This window comes from Vanessa atalanta, chromosome 4, assembly GCF_905147765.1.
Source record: "Vanessa atalanta chromosome 4, ilVanAtal1.2, whole genome shotgun sequence".
In the NCBI taxonomy this organism is placed as follows: Eukaryota; Metazoa; Arthropoda; class Insecta; order Lepidoptera; family Nymphalidae; genus Vanessa; species Vanessa atalanta.
In genome coordinates, this window is record NC_061874.1 from 699,005 (window position 1) to 724,167 (window position 25,163).

At 37.6% G+C, this 25,163-nt stretch overlaps 2 protein-coding genes across 3 annotated transcripts; one reads left to right on the forward strand and one right to left on the reverse strand.

Annotated features, from left to right (window-relative positions):
* The first annotated feature begins 113 nt into the window (after nucleotides 1-113).
* Nucleotides 114-2,991, forward strand: LOC125077538 (testis-specific serine/threonine-protein kinase 3-like). The gene is made up of 5 exons (XM_047689447.1): nucleotides 114-375; nucleotides 454-1,062; nucleotides 1,263-1,422; nucleotides 2,129-2,260; nucleotides 2,872-2,991. Exons 1-5 carry the CDS (start codon nucleotides 262-264, stop codon nucleotides 2,943-2,945), a joined length of 1,089 nt encoding a protein of 362 aa, XP_047545403.1. The 5' UTR covers nucleotides 114-261; the 3' UTR covers nucleotides 2,946-2,991.
* LOC125077537 (liprin-beta-1) lies at nucleotides 2,774-23,791 on the reverse strand. Of its 2 annotated transcripts, XR_007120765.1 has the most exons (13): nucleotides 23,219-23,791; nucleotides 22,273-22,901; nucleotides 21,680-21,853; nucleotides 15,187-15,336; nucleotides 12,443-12,599; nucleotides 10,793-10,952; nucleotides 10,399-10,615; nucleotides 9,875-10,322; nucleotides 9,235-9,346; nucleotides 7,853-7,949; nucleotides 7,092-7,208; nucleotides 5,020-5,174; nucleotides 2,774-4,927 (listed from the first exon to the last, which is right to left on the reverse strand). XR_007120765.1 is itself a non-coding variant. In XM_047689446.1 (12 exons), the coding sequence occupies exons 1-12, from the start codon at nucleotides 23,493-23,495 to the stop codon at nucleotides 5,097-5,099; spliced, it is 2,616 nt and encodes an 871-aa protein (XP_047545402.1). In that variant the 5' UTR covers nucleotides 23,496-23,791; the 3' UTR covers nucleotides 2,778-5,096. The 2 variants fall into 2 exon arrangements, 1 of the variants encoding a protein (XP_047545402.1); XM_047689446.1 differs by having other exon boundaries at nucleotides 2,778-5,174.
* Nucleotides 23,792-25,163: the final 1,372 nt, after the last annotated feature.

Here is a 25,163-nt window from a genome sequence, read left to right on the forward strand (position 1 = left end):
GATCACAAGTTGTAATAAGTTTAATTGGGAATATAGGAACTTGTTTATAGTTAGAAAGATAAATTCTGGCATGACAATGTCAAATATAAAATTACCAATTCGACAAACTTTAGTAAAATTTATAATATTTTTCGAAAAATGTAGCTTTACTTAAACAAATTTTAGATCATCGTCTCAATGGAAAACATTTTCATTTTTAAACCATCATGCCGACGAAAGTAAAAATTAAATAACTATGTGTAACAACAACAAGAAACACAAATGTGTCCCGCCACGGAGAAATTGGATCTGAGCACAACAGAGTCAGATATTTTAATATTACAGGAAAAAGGATTCATATTAGAAAAAATAATAGGAGAAGGATCTTACGCCAAAGTATGTTCAGCGTTGAATTTCATTAAAACCAGACCCGAGTTTTATATGTAGTAACTAGTTATTTTTTTACTTTTGTAGGTATTTAAAGCAACGCACATGGTCGACGAAACCCGTCACAGCGTGATGGCTTGCAAAGTAATAGATACAGCACAAGCTCCAAGGGATTACTTGACTAAATTTTTACCGCGAGAGCTAGACATTCTGATTCGTATAAATCACCCGCACATTGTTCACGTATCTAACATTTTCCAACGTCGCGCTAAATACTTCATATTTCTTCGTTTTGCCGAAAACGGCGATTTGCTGGATTTCTTGTCACAGAATGGTGCAGTGCCGGAAAACCAGAGCAGGCTCTGGATGCGGCAGATTTTGTCCGGGATTAACTACATACACACGATGAACATAGCGCACCGAGACTTGAAATGTGAGAACGTTCTCATTACGGCCAATTACAACGTGAAAATAACCGATTTTGGATTTGCGCGTAATGTCAGACAGAGAGACAGAGACTTGTTAAGCGAAACCTATTGCGGTTCCCTTTCCTACGCAGCTCCTGAAGTGTTGAAAGGCGTTCCATACTTACCGAAACTAGCCGACATGTGGTCTATTGGTATTATCTTGTACACAATGCTTAATAAAGCACTTCCGTTTAACGAGACGTCCGTAAAGAAGTTGTACGAAAAACAGGTAAACATTTTTCATCATACAATTATATAAGTTTCCTTTCGTTTTGTAAGAATTAGAAGTCTTCAATTTCAAAGTTATACAAAAAAATTGATCTCTCCTCCAAACTAAATAAGGTTATGACTAAGGAGTCATGAGCAAACTGGCTTCATAATTATTTCCAAACAACGATAACGCGAAGTTTAAACTCTATAATGGTAAAGGTAATGCGTAAGTGGCGCTTTCGCACAAGCGTGGTGAGCCAGCTGTCGACGGAGTGCAAGCAGCAGGTGACGCAGCTGATGGAGCCCGAGGCGAAGTCGCGGCCCACTGCCAACATGATTTTTCATGGACCCTGGATAGCTATGGACCCGAGACTTACCAGTGAGGAATTATTATTATTTTACATTGAGAGCTGAGTAGCAATGAGCTATCCTACGATAAGCAATTCAACACCAGGAAATTGATGTTTGTTTATTTTTAAATTAATAGCTAGCATTGTAGCTTATTATGTTTTAATGTTAAATATTTAAAATATACAGAAAAAGTTTTGTCAATTATATTTGAAACTGACATTTAAAAAGTGATGTGAAAATTAGATTATACAGATTTTTCAAAATGTGTTTCGAATAAACATGCATAATTAAAATTTATAAAAAAATTAAGCCGACTTCTATACTTTCTAATTACGTAATTTACCTTTATCTCCGAAAAAACTGGACCGATTTTAATGAAACTTACACTGTTCCCTAAGTTGAAGTGTATATAACTTAAATTAATAATGATCATCTCGATGTGACTTTTAGTTTTCGAGAAATATACAAACATACCTACACTCACAAAATTAAGTACACTTGCTTGGAAGCCTAAATGGATCCTCATACTCAAACATAATTCAATTCTAACAATGTTACATTCATACATGTCGAACTGATAATCTCCATTTTTAGAAGATTGCCTTGAAAATCTAAGAACAATTTTGGACACAGGAGGTGTCTTAAATTTTTATTCTGTTTAATTACCGAGACAACGGTCAAATAAAATAAAACATTATTTATATATATTAAAACATAAATTTATTTGCTCACAGAACTAACATTTTTAGAAGAATCATTATTAAAGCAAGCTCAAGAAGAATCTTATAGAAAAGAAAGGGAACACATTGAAGAAGAGACTGAAGTGGAGAGGCTCGCGGAACTGAGGCGTAAAGGCAGAGGAAAAGGTAATCAGTATAATCTTTATCCCATATAAAAAACTATTTAGGTAAGGTCCTGATACACATATCTGTTGCTCGCATTCAAAAACGCAAATATTTTACAACTAAATAATCCAATATATAAAGGATACTAAGCTCTACGCGTTTTTATCATTAATACGCGTCTTTTAGTTCACTCCATGTTTTAATGCAACAGTGGAAACTTTTTTGGCATATGTTAGAATTATTTTGGTATTAATTGTATGTGTTATACTATGCTGTATGGTTCCCTAAATAAATAAATAAATATAATGATGTATGGAGTGAAATGCTTTATTTAAAAAATATTTTTAGCATAAGTAAGCCGAGGTGGCTAGCAGCTCGCATGTTAGTGCTAGAGACAGTCGTGCTTAATACAAGCATGTGTATGCGTTTTGTCAAAGAATTCTAGTTAGTCTGTGCCCAAGGACACTAGCAGTCATGTGTATTGCAACTCTTGGTCGATTTTTTTGTATATCTATATACATTTTATATACATAATATTTTACAATCTTTTAGTGGTTGCTTTAAGTCTTAAATAGTGTACAAAAGTGTTGTGTGTCTGTAATGTAATCAAATCGGTTTGTATTTGCTTTCAGAGGGATTAAAAATACTTAAAACTGCCGATTCAAATTTCGGTAAATCACAACCTTTATTCGAAGATGCGGAGTGAAAAACAGCAAATGTATTCATTCATTCAGTATTTATTAACTCTTACATTTTATATTTATTTAAGTTATTGTAAAAATTATTTTAATACATTTTTGTATAAACGAGCTGCTTATATGATTTTTGGCGGGGACACGTTCCCGCCATTTAATACTTAGCACTCTTATCGATTACAAAGCTATGGAAGACAAGGGTCCATTATAAAGGTCAAATTATGTGCCGCGCCCTTTTGGAATTGAACATCGAATAATACTTCGAGTATTATATTTGTAACACATAACTGAAACCAAAGATAGTACACTACTCTACCGGAAAGAGGTTTAATTCTAAAAGGGCGCCGACTGCCCCCGAGGAGGCGCATTACAACATTCATATAAGATTTGGCACAGCTTGGTAGGAACAGGATCACGGATCATAATACAGTCTTAAGTAAATCGTATCCAAAATTTGGTATAAGACTAAAAATTTTACAATTTTCTCGCCAAGTATCATTCGTGAAGTTTTGACATAGCTTAAAAATAAAATATTGGACCTTCGTAAAGTTTAAAACTTTTCTACGTCAATACGATTATTTATCATAAAAGCTAGAAGTCCTTCCACGATTGTTATGGTCCAAACATTTCGTACGGAACCCTCGGTAAATGCTGTACTTTGAACACTATATTGTGCGATGCGGGGCTGAGTCAGAAATATTATTAAATTATGTTTTACAATGTACTAATTCAATGCGATATATAAATAGGTACACATTTAAACACTAACAATGAAAACTCTTAGAAAACTCAACGTGTAATCCCTCAACTATTCTAATCTGAGCTACAGTAACAGACTTTAATATATAAACCCTTAGAATTTATTATAATAATTTACTTTCGAAACATTAGCAGCAGAAATGATACCAGGTATGTATTGTCATTTCTCAGTCGTTTTACAATTAACTACTCATTAAACATTACTCGGAAGTAAAATATCAAAACCGTGAGGAAATGTGTAACCGACTCCAATCGAAAGGGGGTCAAACATAAACAAACCTTGGATTTTCTTATAGCTCTCCTATAAATCACTTCAAATAATTCTCGATGAATATATCTTTATTTTTAATAGAACACTATACCACTTAACTACTTATATCCACTTTAATTATACTCTCAAAGTTTCAATAATAACTTCGCAGACATTCAAAACGTCATTTTTTCACGAATGAGTATCACAGGTTATTCAAAACCTCGACCAATGATTTAATACAAGTCGTTGATTTATCTTTAATCCCCTGAGGTTGGAATACACTTTTGACAATTAAAAGTAAACTATTGTTTAATTTTCATATCTAGATTCATTGGAATGTCTTAATAAATATGTCCGAAACTATAACTGGGTCGCGAATTATTATAATATTGTGAAGCTGCCTTATAAAAGTTGGCAATTTTTGTGTGTGTTAGAAATAATATTTACTATTATTATATAAATATAATTAATTATTTTTATTGTATAATAATATTAATTAAAGCGATGTTTGTTAAAAAGAAATTATATAAAATTATCAAAAATATTTTGAGGTCCCCCCCCTCGAAACCTAGCCAAAGCCAAATGAAACAAAAATATTTATTTACCAAGTGAATCTCGATAGATATATCTAGGTGTTAAATTTTGACACAAAATTTGCCAACTCTATTTCGGTGGACACGTACCTTGTCAGAACATAATCATTAATTACTGTCGTATTAAATAGCTTTAAATTAATTTCTCCTTAAACCTAAAATCCAATAGAACACATGAAATGATTTTTGGTACATAATCAAAAACAACACCGCGGCGCTCACCGACTACTTTTTATACAAATCTAAAATATACATTTTCATCGTTACGAACGTAGCACCACGTCGTGACCGTGACGCCAAATTAAATAAAACATTACTCAAATATAATCGATAAATTGAATTCAAAGATTTCGCACAAAAAGCTCGCGTTCCAAGATCACTCCCGCCTCTGTCGTATATCGAAAACATTACAAAAATACTTTAAATATGTTCAAGTAAAATATCAAAACGAGGAGTGAAGCGAACATATTAACAACTCACAAGTGGGTCCAAGGTACAGAGCTGCCGTGCGCGGCGCCGCGGCGTGGTGGGCGCGGCACCGGCGGGGGGGCGGCCCACTAGTGGGCGCGCGCCGCGTCACGCGGGGGACAGACAGCCGACGCGACGGCCGCTGTTGCTGACTTTACTTTCATCGTCTGTCGGGCAGGCGGGGGTTAGCGCGGTGGGAATATCCAATACCCAGGGAGGTTAATAACCACCACAACAAACTGAGTTAGTAGACCACACCATATCCCGGTTAAATCGGTTAAGTGAACGCGCTACGGTAGGGCCCTATTAAGTGGTTCCTACACTACTGATAAAAGTAAACATACATTACATAAACCCTTAATTATGCATTACGAGTAAAATCGCGGGAGCACTTCGATCAAGTTTGAGTTAGAACGGCGTGTAAGTGCCTGGCGATCGAAAACAAATATATTCTGTCCAACCAGTTATTTAATTTTTGACAGTAGCCTTAGAATGTAACTGTTGAATATATATGACATCTGTGATACAGTAAATGTGTTTTTTTTTTAAATTAAAAAGACAGTTATATTCATAGTACATTCTATGGCTAGTGACGTGATCGAATGTATTCGCTGAAAATAAATTAATCGGTACATGATATACGATAGATTAATCACGATAGGATAATATTTTACATCTACTCAAATATTAATGAATATATTAAGGTATTAATTGTAGTTTTTGTGCATCGAAGATGACAATATAATAAATATTCACAGGTTTTGTTACAAATATTGTGTACTTTATTTTAATTAAAATAAGTTATTTTTCTTAGTCTCCCAACATGCCGCCTTTTTAATTTCGATGTTTTGAAACTTTCAGTAAATTAAATATTACGCACATAACGTTGTTTTAATACTTAATATATTCTATTAAGTAACTGATACTACAAACGAGTTGATTATTATTTTTACGATGTTATTTGCCATAAAGTTGGATTTAAAATTAATGTAGGTTTTTTTTTCTTTAATATTAAAAAAAACATAGCAAGCAAACCGCCAACAAACCAAAAAAATATATTGAAAAATGACAATATTTATTCAACGACAAAAATCGATACCAATAATCGAATCGATAAAATCAAAGTGTGACGTCGCCGCAATCACTAGTTGCATAATATGTCAAAAAGTGAATAACTGCTTGGACCGGGTAGAGTTGATGTAAATACTATACCGTGTTCGAGTAATTGTCTACATCACAAATTCAGCAATCATTGTCATTGGTCGCAGCTATTGTAACGCTATGCACTGAGGCCTCAGCGCGCCGCATCTTTGGGTACATGGGTTTAGTAGTTTTTTCAGTGAGGCGTACAACAAAAATGGATCTCCACTTATTGGTATACTATACATGTCATCGGAAGATTAAAAAAACATCGTTAGATTACAATCTATCTCGTCAGATTGTAAAAAATATCGTTAGATTAAAATCTATTTCGCGCAATTGTAAACTGTCGATAGATTGTGAACGTTTATTCAATTTGCAATAAAATATAAACAATTACGATAGTTCATAATATTTCGGTTAGGTTAGGTTAGAGTTTTTATAATTTAACTGAAATTTACTTCGATAGATTGTAAGCTACCGAATAATAACGGTGACATATGATTGGTCGCTCTTACAATAAGACCGGCCAATCAAGAAGAGCTTTCGACAGTTGACAATTTGACGCGGGACAGATTGTAAACTAACAGTTTAACTTCGATAGATTACGATATAGCGAAAAATAATGCGTTAAATTGCAATCATATATCACGGTTCACAATATTTCGACAGTTTACAATCTGACGAGATACAAACAGTTTGTAACCTTACGGTGACATGTGTACTACTGCTTGTGCATTCAATGTTAGATAAAACGTGACTCCTGATTCATAATATCAAATGACATATACCCAATCGTTGAATATTTTACGCGTGAACAAATGAAGTCCACCCGAACGATCGCAGCGGCGATATTCTTTAGGGGAGATGTTATAGATACAGATTAAACAATGAATTGTACAAGTGAGCTGTGTAGCGATTAGTATTGTTAGTGGGCGACTTACGGGCGAGGCCATAAGGTCACCTGAGCAGTCGTCGTGCAGAGGGCACACGAGGTCGCCGAGGTCGAGGTCGTCTTTGCTCTTCTTTCGCTTTAACGAGAACTGGCTCTTCTTTGGCACCTTTTAAATATATTTTTTATTAATTGAGTAGTCGTTCAAGTTTGGCTCTATCATTCTATTCTCACCTAATAAATGTATTAGAAGCCGCGTAAAAGACCTTCGTCTCAATAATTCCTCGAACTAAGCAAAACTAGACTAGATATTTCAAGCCTCCTATCCGATATATCTGAAGTATAAAATAGCAAAATGTGCCATTATCAATTATTTTTTTTTAAATATTATATGAGTAGGTAGTTGTAGGCGGATGAGCACATGGGCCACCATGGGCCATGGGAAATATTAATCATTCCTTACATTGCTAGAATATATGATGAGTGGGTGGTATCTACCCAGTCGGGCTTGCACAAAGCCCTACCACCAAGCAAATGGTAAATCCCTACAATAAGTGGTTGATAGTTACTTGAAATTTTAAATAAAAATGACGTGAGTGCACTATGATTTTTTCATACATATACTGATTATCTGTTTTTCAATGTCTTCTGAGAATTAGAGCTGTGAATAAATAAGGATTATTTATAAGTAACTACTTCATTTTATAGGGTTCAGAGAAGTATTTAATGTCAATCAGGCCCGTTTTAACTGATTTGGGGCCCAAGTTCGAGACCATCGGCGAGGTCTCTTAAAAATATTTGGGTTATCGGTACCTTATATTTGGTAGTAGCTGTAAGTGGTTGATATCCCAGTGTCTGTTCTGCGTTCCGCTTTTGCTGTATAACATCTCGCCCGAGCAAGTCGTTAAATCTGAAAATGCAAAGATTACATCTCGATAGTAAGCGCACCATAGAAATATAATTAGAAACAAGTTATTAATTATTGTGGAAATTCAGAAATTCGTGCTTATTTATTTGCAAATATATTTTTATTTCTAAGACTAAGTATTGCTTGTGCAGAGTTTACTCTTGTGCGGGTGCATTTCTTAAGAGCCGGCAGACTTTAAGAAATGTGCGGCCTTTTCTTGAAAGTTTTCCTAAGCCGTATCGGTTCGGAAAAACCGCCGGCGATAACTGGTTCCACAGAGTGGTGGTGCGAGGCAGAAAATATCTTAAAAATCGCGCTGTTGTGGATATTCGGACATCTAGGTGGTGCAGATGAACTTTGAATTTTGACGTGATGTCCGATGGTGACATTCAGCAGACGGGATCAATCCAAACAGTTCCTCGGAACATTACCCGTGAAAAATGCGGTAGAAGATGCAAAGTTATCCAACATATGCAAAGTCAAAGGATCAAGTGGAAAAGGCCTAATCGTCGATAAATCGAACCGCTCTGCTTTGAATACGGTCAATTAGATGAAGTTGGTACTGGGGAGCACTCGCCCAGAGATGAGAGCAGTACTCCATGTGAACTTGAATTTGCGTCTTGTATAGTTTTAGGAGATGAGCCGACCTGAATTATCATAATGCCTTGCTGAAGACACCAAGCTTTTTAGATACCATTTTGACTTTCCCATCAACGCCATTCGCGCATTCCGATACTAGCTGTGGCAGCAATTGTAGAGATATGACAAATGGTGACTTTCTAGCGGTCAGGAAAGAAGCTTCGATAGAAGCGCTTTGTGCCATACGCTATGTCCAATCTAGCGACTAATACCTCCCTCTTGGACTCAACTGCTTCCACCCATATAAGTGTCAAGTAAACTAGGCGGAATCACCGTCGACCCCTGAGGAGAGCTCCGTCGAGCCACGATCCCGCAGCCTATCTAATCCGTGCCGAGGATTACCATCGCTGTGGTTTTAATGGGTAGGAATCCCACGTAACCCGGAGAGGATATGTGGGACTGGGTCTCGGTACTAAATAGCAAGGCCGCCTACGCTGTCTCAAGGTGAAAGTGAACCGCGTTTATGTTGGAGTTCAGCCCCCTCATGTTGCAGAAGTCCACAGCAAGGGTGGAAGGGGTTACTGAGTTCAATTTTCAAAAACCTGCTTCTCATGCCGAGTTGTTAGGTCACGAAGGCGAATTCATGCAGACGAGGTTATATGTTCAAAGAAAGGGTAAAATAAATAATTAATAGGCGGTCACAACTAACCTTTGTGTAAGATGTCTTCGGAGCAAGGTTTTGTTCGCGGGGATATTGAGCAACGCAGCCAGCAGCTCCGCCGTAAATCGGGGCTCCAGCAACATTAACCCACCATGGACACCTGCATGATAATTACAAAATAAAATAATATATATACTTGTACTACTTATCTCCTAAATAAAATTTAAAAATGACTTACTGACATACAACGCGCTCCCTAAAAGGGATGGACGCAGGATAAAATTTCCTACTTTTGAATATGCAGAATTACATCAACGCTTAAGGTGTTAAGTAGAGGTTGGTGATTGATGACGAGAAATATGGAAATTTATTTTTAAGCTTCAGGATAATGATGATATGGGAAAATTAATCACCTAAGAGGGTGAAATTGGGGATGATAATTTTTATCGAAATTCCTCATTTTTGCAGTTAAAATATTGAATGTATGATTTAATCGTAAGTCAGTCGTTAAATCTGTTTTAAATATCCATCCCATAAGATTCCTTGCATTAAATATGGGATGAAAGTTTAAACGAAGTCGAGATCAAACGACGACTACGCGAGACTGAACGTCTCCAGTGGGACATCCCACCGGGGACATCCCACCGGGGACATCCCACCGGGCACACGGTAGCGGCAGGAGGCTCACCCGCGCCGCGCAGGTTGGGCGCGTACTCCGCCAGGTCGATCTCCTTGAGCCACTGCATGACGCGGTGCGACGACCAGCGCGCCAGCTGCGCCTCGCCCGCGCCCTCCCCGTCGCCCTCCGCCTCGGCCCCCGCCGCGCCCCCCACCGCACCCCCCGCCGCCGGCGCCGCCGCGCCCTCCGCCGCGCGCCGGATCATGGTCTCCGGGTGGAAGCGGTGCTCGCGCAGCACCTGGATGCCGCGGCGCACGGACAGCGCGTGCAGCGCCAGCGACACGCGCAGGTGCGCGTGCAGCTCGGCGTGCGTGAGGCGGTGCAGCACGCGCGCGTCCAGCGCCGCGTCGGCGGCCGCGCCGCGCAGCCCGCACACGCCCACGTCCTCCAGCCAGCGCAGCGCCCACGCCGCGTCCAGCCGCCCCGCCGCCGCCAGCAGCGGGTCGCCGTGCCCGCCCTGCCGACGCGCACACGTCAGCGGAGGATCGCACGCGTGCAGGGACGCCGTAGCGCGCCCCGCGCTGGGTACTCACGGCGAGGTCGGCGAGCGCCAGCAGGATCTTCTTCTTGTGCAGCGGGTGGCGCAGCGCGAGGTGGCGCTCGAGCGCGGCGGGCGCGGCGGCGTGCAGCGCGCCGGGGGCGGCGCCCGCCAGCCACGCGCGCGCCGCGGGCACGTACGCCTCCAGCCCCGCGCTCTCCAGCCAGCCGCACGTCGTGTCGCAGTCCCACTCGCGCACGTCCGTCGTTTGCCTGCTCGGGAAACGTGTGCTCTGGATTTTGATTTGGTTCCGCGGCGGAATGTTCGAGTGACGACTAGTTCGTATTTTCCCATTGAGAGCATCGAGTGCTCGCGGGCTATAAAGATACTAGTGGCCTAGTAACTCATGTGCTCAGACGTGAGAAGGTCAGTTCGCGGGCGGCACCCACCAGGGCATGGCGACGGCGCGCGGGCGCGGCACGGACGCGCGCAGCGCCGAGCGCGCCAGCTCGTCGCCCTCCAGGCGCACGCTGGCGCTGCCGAGGCGGCTGCGCACCTCGCGCAGGGACGGCGACGGGCTGCCCCGCGGGACGGCCTCCTCCTTCTCGGCTGCCGACGGATGCGAATCGACGATGAGTGCGAGTGTTTCGGACCATAGTGACTGTGATCTTTTTATCTTAATCTGTCGGAATCGCTTAAGATTGACGAGCGACTCGATCGCATTCGTGACGGTGGTGAGATATTTAATGAAAAAATATATTATTGAGTAAGAATTAGAAGATTTTCTTTTCATAGTATTGATTACTTTTCTTTGCGACAGATTGAATATTGACAGTATCTACGGTACATATTAATAAAAGGCTAAAGTGCTTAAGCGGTATCATGCCAGGAGACGCACGTAATTTTTCTAAATATAAATCATAAAACTAACAATCTACACATTTATATATTAAAATTTTGAAAAAGCTAATCTATAAAAGCGGAATTTTATTAATATTATTTGTTAAATTACACAATTATATATTTAAAAGACGTGGTGACAACGTATATTATTGTTCATAAAATAAATTATTATTAAGTATTCGCAGCTCGCACGCAAAACATTGCGTGTTTTCCGAGGTCGCAAACACAAAATTTGAGGCGACACACAATTAATTACATTATTTTACTTGGACCTATTCCAATGACAAAAAGAGTAAAGATAAAGACAACTTGGACCTTAAATTGTTCGAGGCCGTTTCAGCCCACTCCTCGCCCGTTTCAGCCCTAGGGCATGCGAGATTAAGGAGCCCTGGGAATTAACCATATTTTTGCCTTTCTAGTCCCTTCAGCTAATCTATAAATATATTTACGATATACGTATTAATTGGAATAGTTTTGTATTATAGCATGTGCGCATAACATATCAGAGCTTTAGCAAATCGCAGAGGATATTATGTAAATCTATTTTCTGTTTATTTCTATTCCTTCTGACGTTATTTTAGCATAAAATTTAATGAAATCCTGTAATAGGTTCTAGATGTTTATTTTTATTAGTAAATGATGCGGCATAGTATAAAAGCTCTAACCCCAGTAAAATTAACACTTACCCACCGTAAGCGCGTCTATACATTTTAGGTAAAGTGAACTCCATTAGCTCAGCGCGGATCATCGCGCGCCCATCATTTGTTTCATGATATGAGTCCATTAAGTATCACAATAAATTTAATGTGTGTGTCCAGATATACATATGTATGATACAGGTTAGTGACTCTAAGGTAAACAAGGAGATGACTTATTGGTATATTACTAAATGCAATGCCAAATTAAAATCGATTTGACTACAATGATTATAAAGCGTACATACATTATTGTACATACATTTAATATTAATGTGAGCGCCAGCTCAGAGGGACTATATTACGAAAATTAAGGTCAAAGCATAATTACAAAGTTTGAAACTTAAAATGAGTAAATTTCGCTAAAGTTAACACAATAAACGGGCAGCTAGCGTGATGTAGGAGACTGTTAATCTAGATTCTAGACGAACACAAAGCGGGAAAGCGAAAAGCGACCTCATCGCGATACGAATAAGGTGTACGTTTCCGGGTCGGAGAGACCTAAGTTCGGCACCGAGTGTCCGCGTCCGCGCGCCACCACCATGTTGTGTTTACCGAACGCCACGCGCGCCTCCGAGCTCAGCGCCGACGAGCGCGGCAGCGACGAGTACACGTGCGTGTTGCGCTCGATCTGCCGCCCGTAGTTCGCCGGCGGCGTCTGCAACAGCCAACAGGCAACGCCGCGCCCATGTACGCTGGGCCCACTGACCCATAACGTGTATACGATACGACTTTTACTTTAATATCGACAGCGTGTTTTATTTTGTCTCATTTGCACCGAAAGGAAAAAATCTTATAGTGGGTCACGAGATGTAGGCATAAAAATAACCAGGTCAGGACAAAAAGAGTTTGGGAGACGCTTCCCTACACCATATTTGTTTTTTTTTGTTGTAGGAAAATTTATTCTTATTCATCGTGATTCATGTGACGTCTGAGTTTCATACGAAACATTATGAGTCATTCACTTAGATTTAACCTATAGGTATAATACAGTATATGTGTTCATAACGACCGGTTAACAGTTGATAGCACAGTTTCATATATGTAATAAAATACTCCATTTTTATAACATGTTTAAATTTTTATGTTGACAGATATATACCAGTTTCCAAGCGCGGTTTCGCCCAGGAGTGAGTAGGAGATTGGTGCTCAGCTAATTATTCGCTCTCCTTAAATTTAAGTATTAAACGATATGCTTGTGTGAGTGACCATGTGTACTATTTATTATTTGAAAAATATAGCATTATTCCTATTTCGGCCCCATATGAATTTATTAAATAAAATATATTAATATACTTATTTAATTATTAGGTATGTAATACACATAGATATGTAATATAATAGAGCCGAGATGGCCCAGTGGTTAGAACGCGTGCATCTTAACCGATGATTTCGGGTTCAAACCCAGGCAGGCACCACTGAAATTTCAAGTGCTTAATTTGTGTTTATAATTCATCTCGTGCTCGGCGGTGAAGGAAAAACATCGTGAGGAAACCTGCATGTGTCTAATTTCAACGAAATTCAGCCACATGTGTATTCCGCCAACCCGCATTGGAGCAGCGTGGTGGAATATGCTCCAAACCTTCTCCTCAAAGGGAGAGGAGGCCTTTATCCCAGCAGTGGGACATTTACGGGCTGCTTATGTTATGTAATACACATACATATATATTTATTGGAATATGTGTAGTACAAACTACAAACAAGATAACTGAATATAATTACAATCTAACTCTCCGTATCAGCCTTGGCTGATAATAATTAGTTAGTTCCCGCGCAAATTTTGTATAGAAAAGAAACGAATGTTATTCGAATAAAATTATTTGTTTTATTAAATTTTTTTTAATCAATATGGTAATTTACTAGTTTTAATATTTTTAGTTTAAAATTTTATTAGCATACGGTGCCATAGTCATTGGCGACATAATATGAAACTTAAACAAATTCTGACATAACGAATGCGCTGAAAACTGAGATTTTATACTGTATATATCTTGTGCCTGAAATTACACCGGGTTACTGACCTTTCAGAGTGGAACACAACTATACTTAAAAAAATATTGATAAGTTGTCGTTGTTATAGTTGTCGTGTTATGTGAATATATTTTTTATTTGTAAATAAACAAAACAATTACATGTACCTTAGAAGTTTTTTAAATACATACTAATTTTTTCATGAATGCAGTCGTATATAATTATATTATAGTTCTAATTACTATAATGAAATATATTTTTGCCAGATCGTATTAGGGGTAGACACAAGGCGTTTAACAGTATCGGTTCTCATTTAGCCTTATCTAAGCTGTGCATTATCCGTGTAAATGATATATGTAGTTCCGTCTGTACCAGTCTATATGGATCATTAAGCATTCGTTAAACCCCGCAGAGCGCGACTAATGAGTCCCGCTTGTCTTTACCGTCCCTTGCGACGTCCTATTTCGTAAGTTAGCACTTCTCGAGGGAAATTGATTGCTATGTGTATGGGGATAAGGAGGAATTTTATGTGATGAAGGTGTTATTTGCACGGCTTAAACTTTTAGCTTTATCAGGTTAATTCTGACGGTTTTGGTTAACGCGTGAAAGTGATTTCAATGTAGTAATTAAAATTTTAAATATGTGTTTATATTGCTTTGTGTCTTACCTCTAAAAATAAATATTTCTATACACTTAACGACCTTTAATACTAAATGATATATAATTAAGATAGTAATAAAATAGAAAAGTGCTCATCAGTAGACTACAATCGGGCTAAAATGGTTCTTTTAACTTAAATTTTAGACCTTATTCCTTCACTCTTGATAGGTTTCCCTACGATGTTTTCTTTTCTCGCTGAACACGTGATTGACTATAGTCATAATCAAATGAACTAACAGAGCAACTAGGTTACTAAGCAAAACATTGAATGCATGTATTATTCTATAACATATCATAAACAGTATTAAAATCTTTAATGTAATCTTAAAATACGGATATTTTAGTTATAACGTTGTTTGCAGATTTGAAATGAGTTAAACCATGACGACCTTTGAGTGACCGTATGCGTCGCGCGATACCAGGACTACTTGGGAGTCTTAACACCCCGTACGGTGGCGGGAAACAAAACAAAATTCTTTATTAACAATGTAATAAATATAAAACACGCTGTGGCGACACCAAGTTAACTGGAGAGTAAGCAATTGAGTGTGAATCTTAGTATTTAAATCTTGATAATAATTCGATAATGAAAAACAACATGAAATATTTCTTACCCTGGGTGGAGCTGGCCGCGCGACAGGCGTAGTCTCCGGCGGGGGCGATCGCTCCACGAGGCCTCGCTCGGCGGCCCGCAGCCGAACTTCACTTAACTTCGACAGCAGTTCTAATTTCTGGGTCTCTAGCGACGAACGTTGCAGCATTTCCTGAAATCGAAATAACATTCGCATTTAATTACTATTTTAATCAAAGTCAGAACCAATTAATTACGTACGTTTATATATATAAATATAAAGCCTTCTACATCTATTTGTATAATCTCAAACCCTCAAACATTATTTAATTTATATAAAGAATTCATATTCACATTATGGGTATAAACCCAGAGAAGTTGAATTGTGACATATCTTAATAAGAAAAAAAAAACGATATTTTTAAGAAGTAAAAATTATGCGGACTCGACAGTAAAAATGTTATTTGCAAACTAAATATGTTTGTTGTATGTCATGTGTTTGTGTATCGTTAAAAAGCTACCACTGAAATTAGATATTTTGAGTTGTAATCATTGGTCACCATCGCGCATAGACAATAAATATCAATCATTCCCTACATCACCAATGCACCACCAACTTTGGGAGCTAATATGTTATGTCCCTTGTAAGTTGATTAAAAAATGTAATGTGCATCATTATAATAATTAATTATAATAAATATAATAATAAATATTGGAAAACATCACATACATTACTCTGATACCAATCAGAAGTAACGACGGTACCACGAACACACAGACCCAAAATAACATAGAAAACTAATGAACTTTTTCTACATCGACTCAAATCGCACCCGGGACCTCGGAGTGGTGTACCCATGAAAACCGGTGTAAACATCACTCGACCACAGAGGTCAAATTAAAAACTAAAATAGTTGGGAATGTCTGTATTTGAAACTTATTTAAATTATTCTGAAAGCTATCAACAAATTGTGTAATTGTTGATAACTATGTTAGCCAATGGAAACAAAAAATACAATGTTAACAGTTAAATAGTGCAGGCATCAACGCAGCATGTCTACATAAATCGATTCTCTTCGAAGTTACGATTTCCAATATTGTCTAACAGAACAGACACAGTTCGACTTTTAGTATTAAGTATCGCGCGAGTTCGAAATTCGCCCATTTTTTTGGTACATTTTTTTAAATTATTAGACGGACATGTAAACGAGCTGATGGTTAGTGGTCACCGCTACCCATTAGTGCCGTAAGATTTTTTAAGCATTTCAACAACCCAGCAATGTGACAATTACAGGATGTTACTTTAATTAATTTAATAATGCTATTCGTAACAGTCATATCATATAAAAAAAAACACTGATGGAGCACGCGAAACCTTACAGTGCAGCAATAAAAGCGAAATCAAAATGTAATGCGAATACAAATTTAAACGAAGCGTATTTTTATTCATTCATCTTAAATTTTTTTTTCACTCATGTCACATATAATTAATTCAAATTATATTTGCAATTTTACACACACACATTTATGCAAATTTGGTTTTTATATAGTTTCATAGTTACTCTTTTTTATGTGTTGTTGTCACTTGAATTGTAATTAAATGTCGTTTCACCGGTAAATGAGATACCACACAAATGTGCAAGCGTGCTCTGTATATGTCAATGTCATGTCTAATACACGTGTACTTTGTTGGTGATTAAAAGAAATAGTAATAATTAAAAGTGTCACTTTATACTCATTTATATGAATGCTGTTCCGCACTCTATCTGCCTTTCAACAAGAAGAACTAACTTTGTAACTCACTCGTGAACTGTTGAAAGCCGTCTTACGGTGATATGCTATTTCGATCGATATCCTTTTAACGTTATTATTATAACAGTCAACATCTCGAAGCCATTTTCGACTTTAGCGATCGTGTTTTGTGGCGAGTTTCGAGTTCGAGTTAGCTAAATAACTCTACCGAATAGATAACGATATTACTCGAAATATCGAATATATTTGTTTGCTAGTTGCTGTAATCTCATTACACGTCGTTTATTAATTATATATGCAATACGTAACATATATGTATCTACATGTAACACGCAAGTAAACACATCACACAAATGCGTATAATTACACCTGACCCACATTCCACTGTAAATCATGTACAAGTAAATGCAAAACTCTTTCCAGCGACACCTACGTACAGTATCACTAAGACATAGAAACTTACTTCCCGACCCGACTTCGTCTAGGTGAAATAAGAATTTTATTTACTTCCTGATCGCAGCGTCACCTACCGGACTACAATTAAATACCCACATTAATTGGTTCGATTCGTAATATAGAGATAAAATCACCAAAAAATATCTCTTATCTAACGATTAAATTACACAACAATTTAAATACAATTAAATTATTGTTCATCCTGCCTGTTAAACGAATACTACTCGCCCGCTTTTTATCGCCTATATAATCTTTTATCTCAGTGATTAATTGCCAATGTAACATTAGTTAACAATGATCTATACGTATTATTATTCCACTGCAAAAATTATCAAACATTAAACAGCTCAGCCACTGGGTATATAAATAAAAATAATTGAGGTATCCATTGTAAAGGACATCCTACTGCGATAGATGAACGGATTACTCCAATAAAGTAAGAATAACCGGCCTGGCTATTGAGATCTGACACAACGAGACTCTTCTATCATTCTATTGTTCAAACCTTGTTATAGAATAGAATTGGAACATACAACATATTCAGATCTAGAAACATGTTTGAATTATAAAACATTAAATAGCCGGTAAATATGTGGGTTATTACTTATGGAGAATATCTTTTTTATGAAGAATGTTTCGAGTATATTTCACCAGGCTGCTCCAATTCGGGTTAGTGGATGCACACGTTTCTCGCCATGTTTTCGATCACAGCCAAGCACGAGATGCATTATAAACACGTACTCAACTCATTAATATTCGGACCCGCAAACTTTAGTTAAGTTCCAAGTGTTCCAGTCACCGCTAGCTACTGCTATCTCGGCTCATCTATACTAATATTATAAAAGCGAAAGTAACGCTGTCTGTCTGTCTGCTGCTTTAACACGGCCAAAACACTGAACCGAATTTGATAAAATTTGTTATGAAGCAAGTTTGAACTCCAAGGAAGGTCATAGTATACTCTTTATGCCTAACATCTGAAAGCAGAGCCGCGAGCGACAACTAGTTTACATATATTTGAAATATGTATAATTACCGAAATACAGTTAAAATTATTATAAACGAAACATACATGAAGCGCTGTAAGGAGGGCAGGAATAAAAAGTTTTGACTCAAAGCAGTACGGAACATAAACAGGCGTCGGCCCGAGAGAGAAACTTTATCAATCAAACATTTTATAGCTGCATTTACTCTTATCTGAAATAAAATCCCGCGTCTGGTTAGAGAAGGCGAGGAGCCGTACGCGTAAGATGTAAATGGAATACAAAATTAGAACTATTTGTTTTATCAGACCGTCCGCGTTCCGAGCGCGAGAAACACATTAAAAACTATAAACATTTAATACTACAAAATATTTCGCAAGCGAGCTTTTACGTCCGTTTTTAAATATTACACACGAGACGTATCAAAGCCGGAGCTTTAGTTTTTTTTTTTCATCCATTTGCGTCTCTATGCGCGTAAATCGTGTTACGAAATAGGTCATAGACGTAATGAAAATTTAACTTCTTGAATTAGAAAATGATTTCTGAAAATTATGTATGTGTAATAAATCGTACAAATTCGATGTTAAGGTACATCAGAGTACACGGATATTGTATAGTGTAATTAAATAATATGTATATATATATAAGATAAACAATTAGAAGATTTTCGTCCTTATCGCCGCGCATTATCGTAGTCATACTGTATATATACTACAGTGTATATACTAAAAAGGTTTCGATAGTTTTTAAATACACAAATAAAATATTGTATATTGCATTATATTCGTTTCTAGAAGATTAAATGATTGAGAAGGCACTGGCCCCACGGGCCTTTCTATATTTCAGGGATCAGAAACCAAAGAGTTTGATAAATAAATATTATTTCTGGTCCTATAAATACATATTGTCATATATATTAATTGCTGTACAGTACACCTATATTTATAATTTTGCTTTTAAATCCAGAAAAACGACTAGATTCTACGATTTATTTTATGGAAATAAAAATCCCTCTACAGTTTGTGATTGTATTTTAAATAAAATTGGATTCCATATCTCCACTACTATAAATGCGAAAATAACTCTGTTACCTTTTCATGCTTAAATGCTGAACCGATTTCGATGAAATTTGGTATGTTGACAGTTTGACTTCCGGGGAGGCACATAGGCTTATATGTTTTTTTTTATTTCACTCCTCGAGAAGGTAAAATGGGGATGAAGGTTTGTATGCTAAAAAATTTAGTTGAATTTTTCGCGAGTATAGCCGCGGCTTTAGCTAGTTATTAACTCTATGATGAAATTGTATAAATCTAACACAGGCCCACCGTTTTATTAATCAACCAGACGAGGTATGACTCACTATACATTTTTACTCATCAGTTACACGTGGCCTGTTCCGAATTTCGGTAATGATAAATCCAATTCTTGATTGAAACCAGATATTATGAAAAATCTCTGTAACACACTTCTAAATATCATATGATTTTTTAAATGATTTACAGATAATATTCACACTGCACACCAAGAATATTTACAAATAAATATTATACATATTTGTTAAAATCTTTTGATCAGAATTTCATTTTAAACTAACAAATATCAAATCTTACATTAAGTAGATACTATTCCTTAAGAACTCTTAGCACCTACGATATGACGTCATCAATGCTTACGTCACGAAACTCATCGATTCGCTGAGTGATTTTTGATTATAGTAATGTTAAGTTTATAAAAGTAATACCTAGGGAACTTCCTAAATGTGAATAAAACGTGTTAAAGTATGTTAATGTACATTTTTCAATTGAGAACTCATTTATGTTACATTACGTTGCTAATGAGGCGTCACTTTCTCTAAGCAAACCGTTTTATAATAGGAAATCAATCGGCGTGACGTCATAGAATATCACTTCTTTCATTTAAGGAATTCAAAAGGGTAGATAATGCAGCGTTTATTTAGAAAGAGAGAGAAATTAAGAAAAAGATAATTGACAAGAAAAAATTTAGTATACATATATTTTTAAGCATTAAATGTAACAATGGCCTATATGTAGATTCAAATTTGGATAATTTTAATTGCCCACGAATTGTCCGACCACCCTTGTTGCAGCGAACTCTTTACTTCGTCATTTGTAAACCATGATATCTTTTAAATATTGAATGAAAACTATTTCAATGCTAAAGGGTACTAGAGAATTTTAATCTATATTAAAGGCCTTAAGAAACTACCTTAGGTATTTATCTGAATGAGGATTAATAATGAATTGGACAAAATGGCTTCGCAAAAGTATAGTTTTTTACTGATTTGTAAAAGATCAAAATAGTTATTATTAGTCTACCGTAAATATTGTCACGGACATTTCTACAGAATTTTTAAGGTCTATAATTTTCTAATACATTATAATAAGGTTCGTTAGGCATGTAAGCGTACGCACACAGTTTTGATAAAACACCGTTAAAGTTAAGCCAATTAGTACAAAATATTTACGAACCTTCCTCGTTCATCGCTCTTTCTATTGTTGAAATCCGTATCAAAATCCGCTTTCTTCTTCTAAACCACTCAACGGTAACAACCAGAAACAGAACGCGACTTTATTTTATACTATTTATAGTTATAATAAATATATTACGTTACTAAAACGTCAAAGGATCTGATACAAGGTTTTAACGAGGAATATATTTAAAGCTTACGTTAAGTCAATTTGTATGACATATATAGTCTTTACGCACAAATACCTTTGAATAAGTCCGAAAAAGGTTTAGAATCGAGGATCTCGGGAACTGTAGCCCGTTATAAACTAACAACTAAGAGAAAACGTAAATAAACCAACTGCTAGAAATTACGCGGCCCTACCAATCATGTTTATTCAATAACGACTCCGCTGGCACGATGTGTTCTGAATTCTAAGGAGTCGTACATTAAAGAACGAACCTTACTTTTATGATATTTCTCAAGCCTTTTTTATTATGTTCAAAGAATATTAGCTTCAGTTTTCATACAATTACTATTTACATTTTTCTCTACGCTTAGCAGTAATACTTGTGTGTAGCACAAATGCTTAAGGTGTACAATTCGAACTTGCTAGATTGTTTATCTTAGTAATATGTTTACTAATAATATTCTGGCTAGCTCACTCTCCTTTAAAAAAGGAATACAACTATACTGGGTACTGCTATATAACGATAGAATATCTGATGAGTGGGTGGTACCTACACAGACGAGTACGAAGCCACCTAGATTGTAGACACGAATAGGTTTACTTTTGAACTGAATTGTAAGGAATTCATAAGTGTTACATACACATTAATATGCTTATAGTCAGTGTTTGAACTATGAAACAAAATACTGACCTTCTGCAGCCTTTGCTCGGTATCGTCCAGTCTTTGTCTCGTGTCGTGGAGAGATCGTTCCAAGTCTGCCATCTTCTCGGTCTGTGCGGCGACTTGCTCGGATAATACTTGTACTTGAAGCTGTAAGCTCTCCTTATCTGCTTCGAGGCGACGCACGCGATCCTCGGCGTCATTCTGAAAAGATAACACGTCACAATGTATATTTACTGGCTTCGTTTTATTAAGTCGATGATAGTTTGTAAAGAAACTATCTACGTTACGCGCACTTTAAATAAAACATTTCACAAAAAAATATATTAAAAATATATTTTTATTATTTTACTATAATTAAAAAATGTCACTATGTAAGTCAAACACGACGATTAAAAAAAATTAAAATTAATTTCACAAAGATCACTTTAAATTAGAATTTGAATTAGTAATACACAATATATTATGTAATCATAGGAAGAAAATTATTTAAGATATATTAAAAACATTGGTTGTATTAAAATGGTTATATTGTAAAAGCTGAACACCACTAAACACAGTAAACTATTAAATAAAGTAGACACTTTCCCTGCGAGTCCAGCTCCAATAGCAATTATGCATACCTTGAACGAACGCGAGGTTACTGAGAGAGATGGGTGTGAAGGCCAAGTGCGCTCATGCATACAGCAAGGCGGGGGAACAGGTGGTCCGTGGCACCAGCACATCGGTGGTGGCCACCAACCCCCTTCAGGGTAACGAAAATGTTCATATGAATTCCATCGCCGCTGAAAATCGGGTGGAGTTTCTTCATTTCGAGGAGAGCGGCGAGATCGCGGCGAGGCGCGTACACTTGTCGGATGTTGTGGGGGCTTAGCTGTCATCGATGACCTTGTTTTCCTGTCACGGTCACTACGATCACCCGGCGTTCTCCGTCTCCGGTCTAAGCTGGCCGCGGAAAAATCCACAACATTTGAGCCCGCTAAAGGTGGCTCGTCTGGATTATGCATTGTATCAGCGCTTGGCATCCATGTAAAATCGTTGTCACGAAGTGTCGTGTTATCAAATCCTCTGTTCGGTGTCAGAGTCCGGTAATCAGCGTCACAACCACCGGTTTCATATTCATGTTCATCGGAATCATCTCCTGAGGTAGAACTATCGGAGTCCGAAGACTCTGCTCTCGCCGGGATTCCCGCGCGTTCCGTCCAGGTAGAACATTTTACGGTAGTCTCATCAGGACTATCCGAGTCACCGCCTGTCACGAAATAAGAATTGTTGTATGAAATTGTTTAAAGACAGAGCCTCATGAACAACGAACTTGCTATGCCTACCCATTGGTGAGTACATGTAGGAGCGCACGGCGGGGTGCACGTAGCCCACCACCGCACGCTCCTGTTCCTCATCAAAGGGTTCGGTTAGATACTCCTGGTCGGACATGAGGCCCCTTTTAAACGACACTGAGCGACAAACTCTAAGTACGAGTCACCGATTTGCCTCTATTTTAAAATTTGGCTAAGTTCCAGTATAATTATACTACGTCAGTGATTCGTTCACAGAGCGTCAGTTACGTACTCTCTTGTGGGGGTGGTTCCTCACTAGAATTAACGGAGGCCGAGTCACGTTCTGATGTTTCCGATGCAGTAGACAAGGGACGCTCGCTCACTTCGGATACCCGGCGTAAACAAAATTCCTCCGTCTTCAATTCTCTCGAAGGTCGAGACACGTCTAAGTCCTCTTCGATGGTCGATCGAGAGGTGATTGAACGAAGTTTCACATCGACGGCCGATCGGCTGTGCAACGCGGCTATGGTGGCCGCCACAAGTGAGCCCCCGCGGCCGAGCTCGCGCATGTTTTCGTACAAAATGAGCTACGCCTATACGAATACGGCCATCGTTCGTGCTCGGAAATAGATCTCGGTACTTGCGTCTGATGCAGTTTCAACACCCTTACACTTTGATCCTTCTTTTATTAGACAAAACAAGCATGTATATTTTTCCTTTGAACAAGCACATTTTTTATTACAACTGCGATTACGAGCATTCAAAATCGATCACGCTTCAGGCAAGAACTACATTTATACAAAAGACAGCACGATAAATGCGTAAGCGCAGTGAGAGCGTGCGCCGCAATGCACACAAGTAGATACACTTGCGTACTCACCGGCATTCAGTTGACGCCCTCGTACAACGAACGGCGCCCCCGCCCGCCACTATTATCTTCGTCTCCGCAAGACGTTACAGTATATTGTACAGAATAACAGACGCCCCAAGTCGAAACATAATTTGATTTATTTTCGACGTTTCCAAAGACGAACTCTGGATTATAAGGTGGTTGTTGTGGGTAATAGGACGCGGCATTTGCTTCATCTATTTTTTTACGTCTTCCACTTCGGGCTGTTAAGCAATTCATGGTTTGCTCGAACGATCTGTGTATACATATAGGTAATACGTTGTACAATATCTTCACTTTATTCTAAACATAAAAACAGAACGAATGAACTCAAAAGTGTTTATTTACTCGAAAATATGTTCCGTGTTGTAGTACTACGTACATTTATTAGGTGCCGCATAATATATCGAAGTCTTAAGCCAGCAATAAAAACATCCCCTCGTTTCGGAAATAGAACGACAGCTGTCCCGACAGAATTTTCGATAAATATGTGATTCTATTTATAAATAAATGGGAGCGCCCACACGTTGTTCGCGTGCTTATAAAAGAATAAAGCAATAAGTAACGTTACATACAAGTAGTAAAAACGCTATGAAGTAAGTAAAGTATGCAAAAGGTCTCGAAAGTTCCTCGAAAGTGAGACATGGAGATTATTCCACCAAGCTGCAGAATTTCATTGGACACATGTATATAACCTCATGATTTGCTTAACACATGCAAACTCAGTAAATATTGCTCTGATTTGAACCCGCTATCCGTATGATCTAAATTTTCCACAGGACGATACCCGACTCTTGACAACGTGTTATTATATTAAGTATTGAGTACGTAAACTAATGATAATTTATTTAAAAATAAAACGTTTTCTAGCACTGATTGTTTCGTGCGTTTAATATTTTCAAGAATGTTAAGAGAGATGTGCATTATATAAATAATTCATAATACAAAACTACCAGTGAACTACGTGAAACTACGAGCGGATTTTTTTATTTTACTTTAATTATCAACATTAGACATCAATTATATTTAGAAAATATATAAATTAAATGTACAACATTTTATATTTATATTTACTTTACTGCAAGAATTTTTATCTTTTAAATATAGTTAAGAATTCGAAGACTGTCGTGGCTTCCTCCGTTGACAGATGTCGAGGGGAGACAATCCTACACTCCTATTAATCATATATACAAGTTGGATAGTTTTTTTGTATGTATATCAGTCTGATTGTATTCGCTTTTATTGCTTCACTGTAAGTTTTCGCTCGTTCTATTCGCCTTTATTTTATACCATACGAGAGAAGTAGAGTAACTGTTTCGTTGATGACTAATTTATACGTAATGTTATA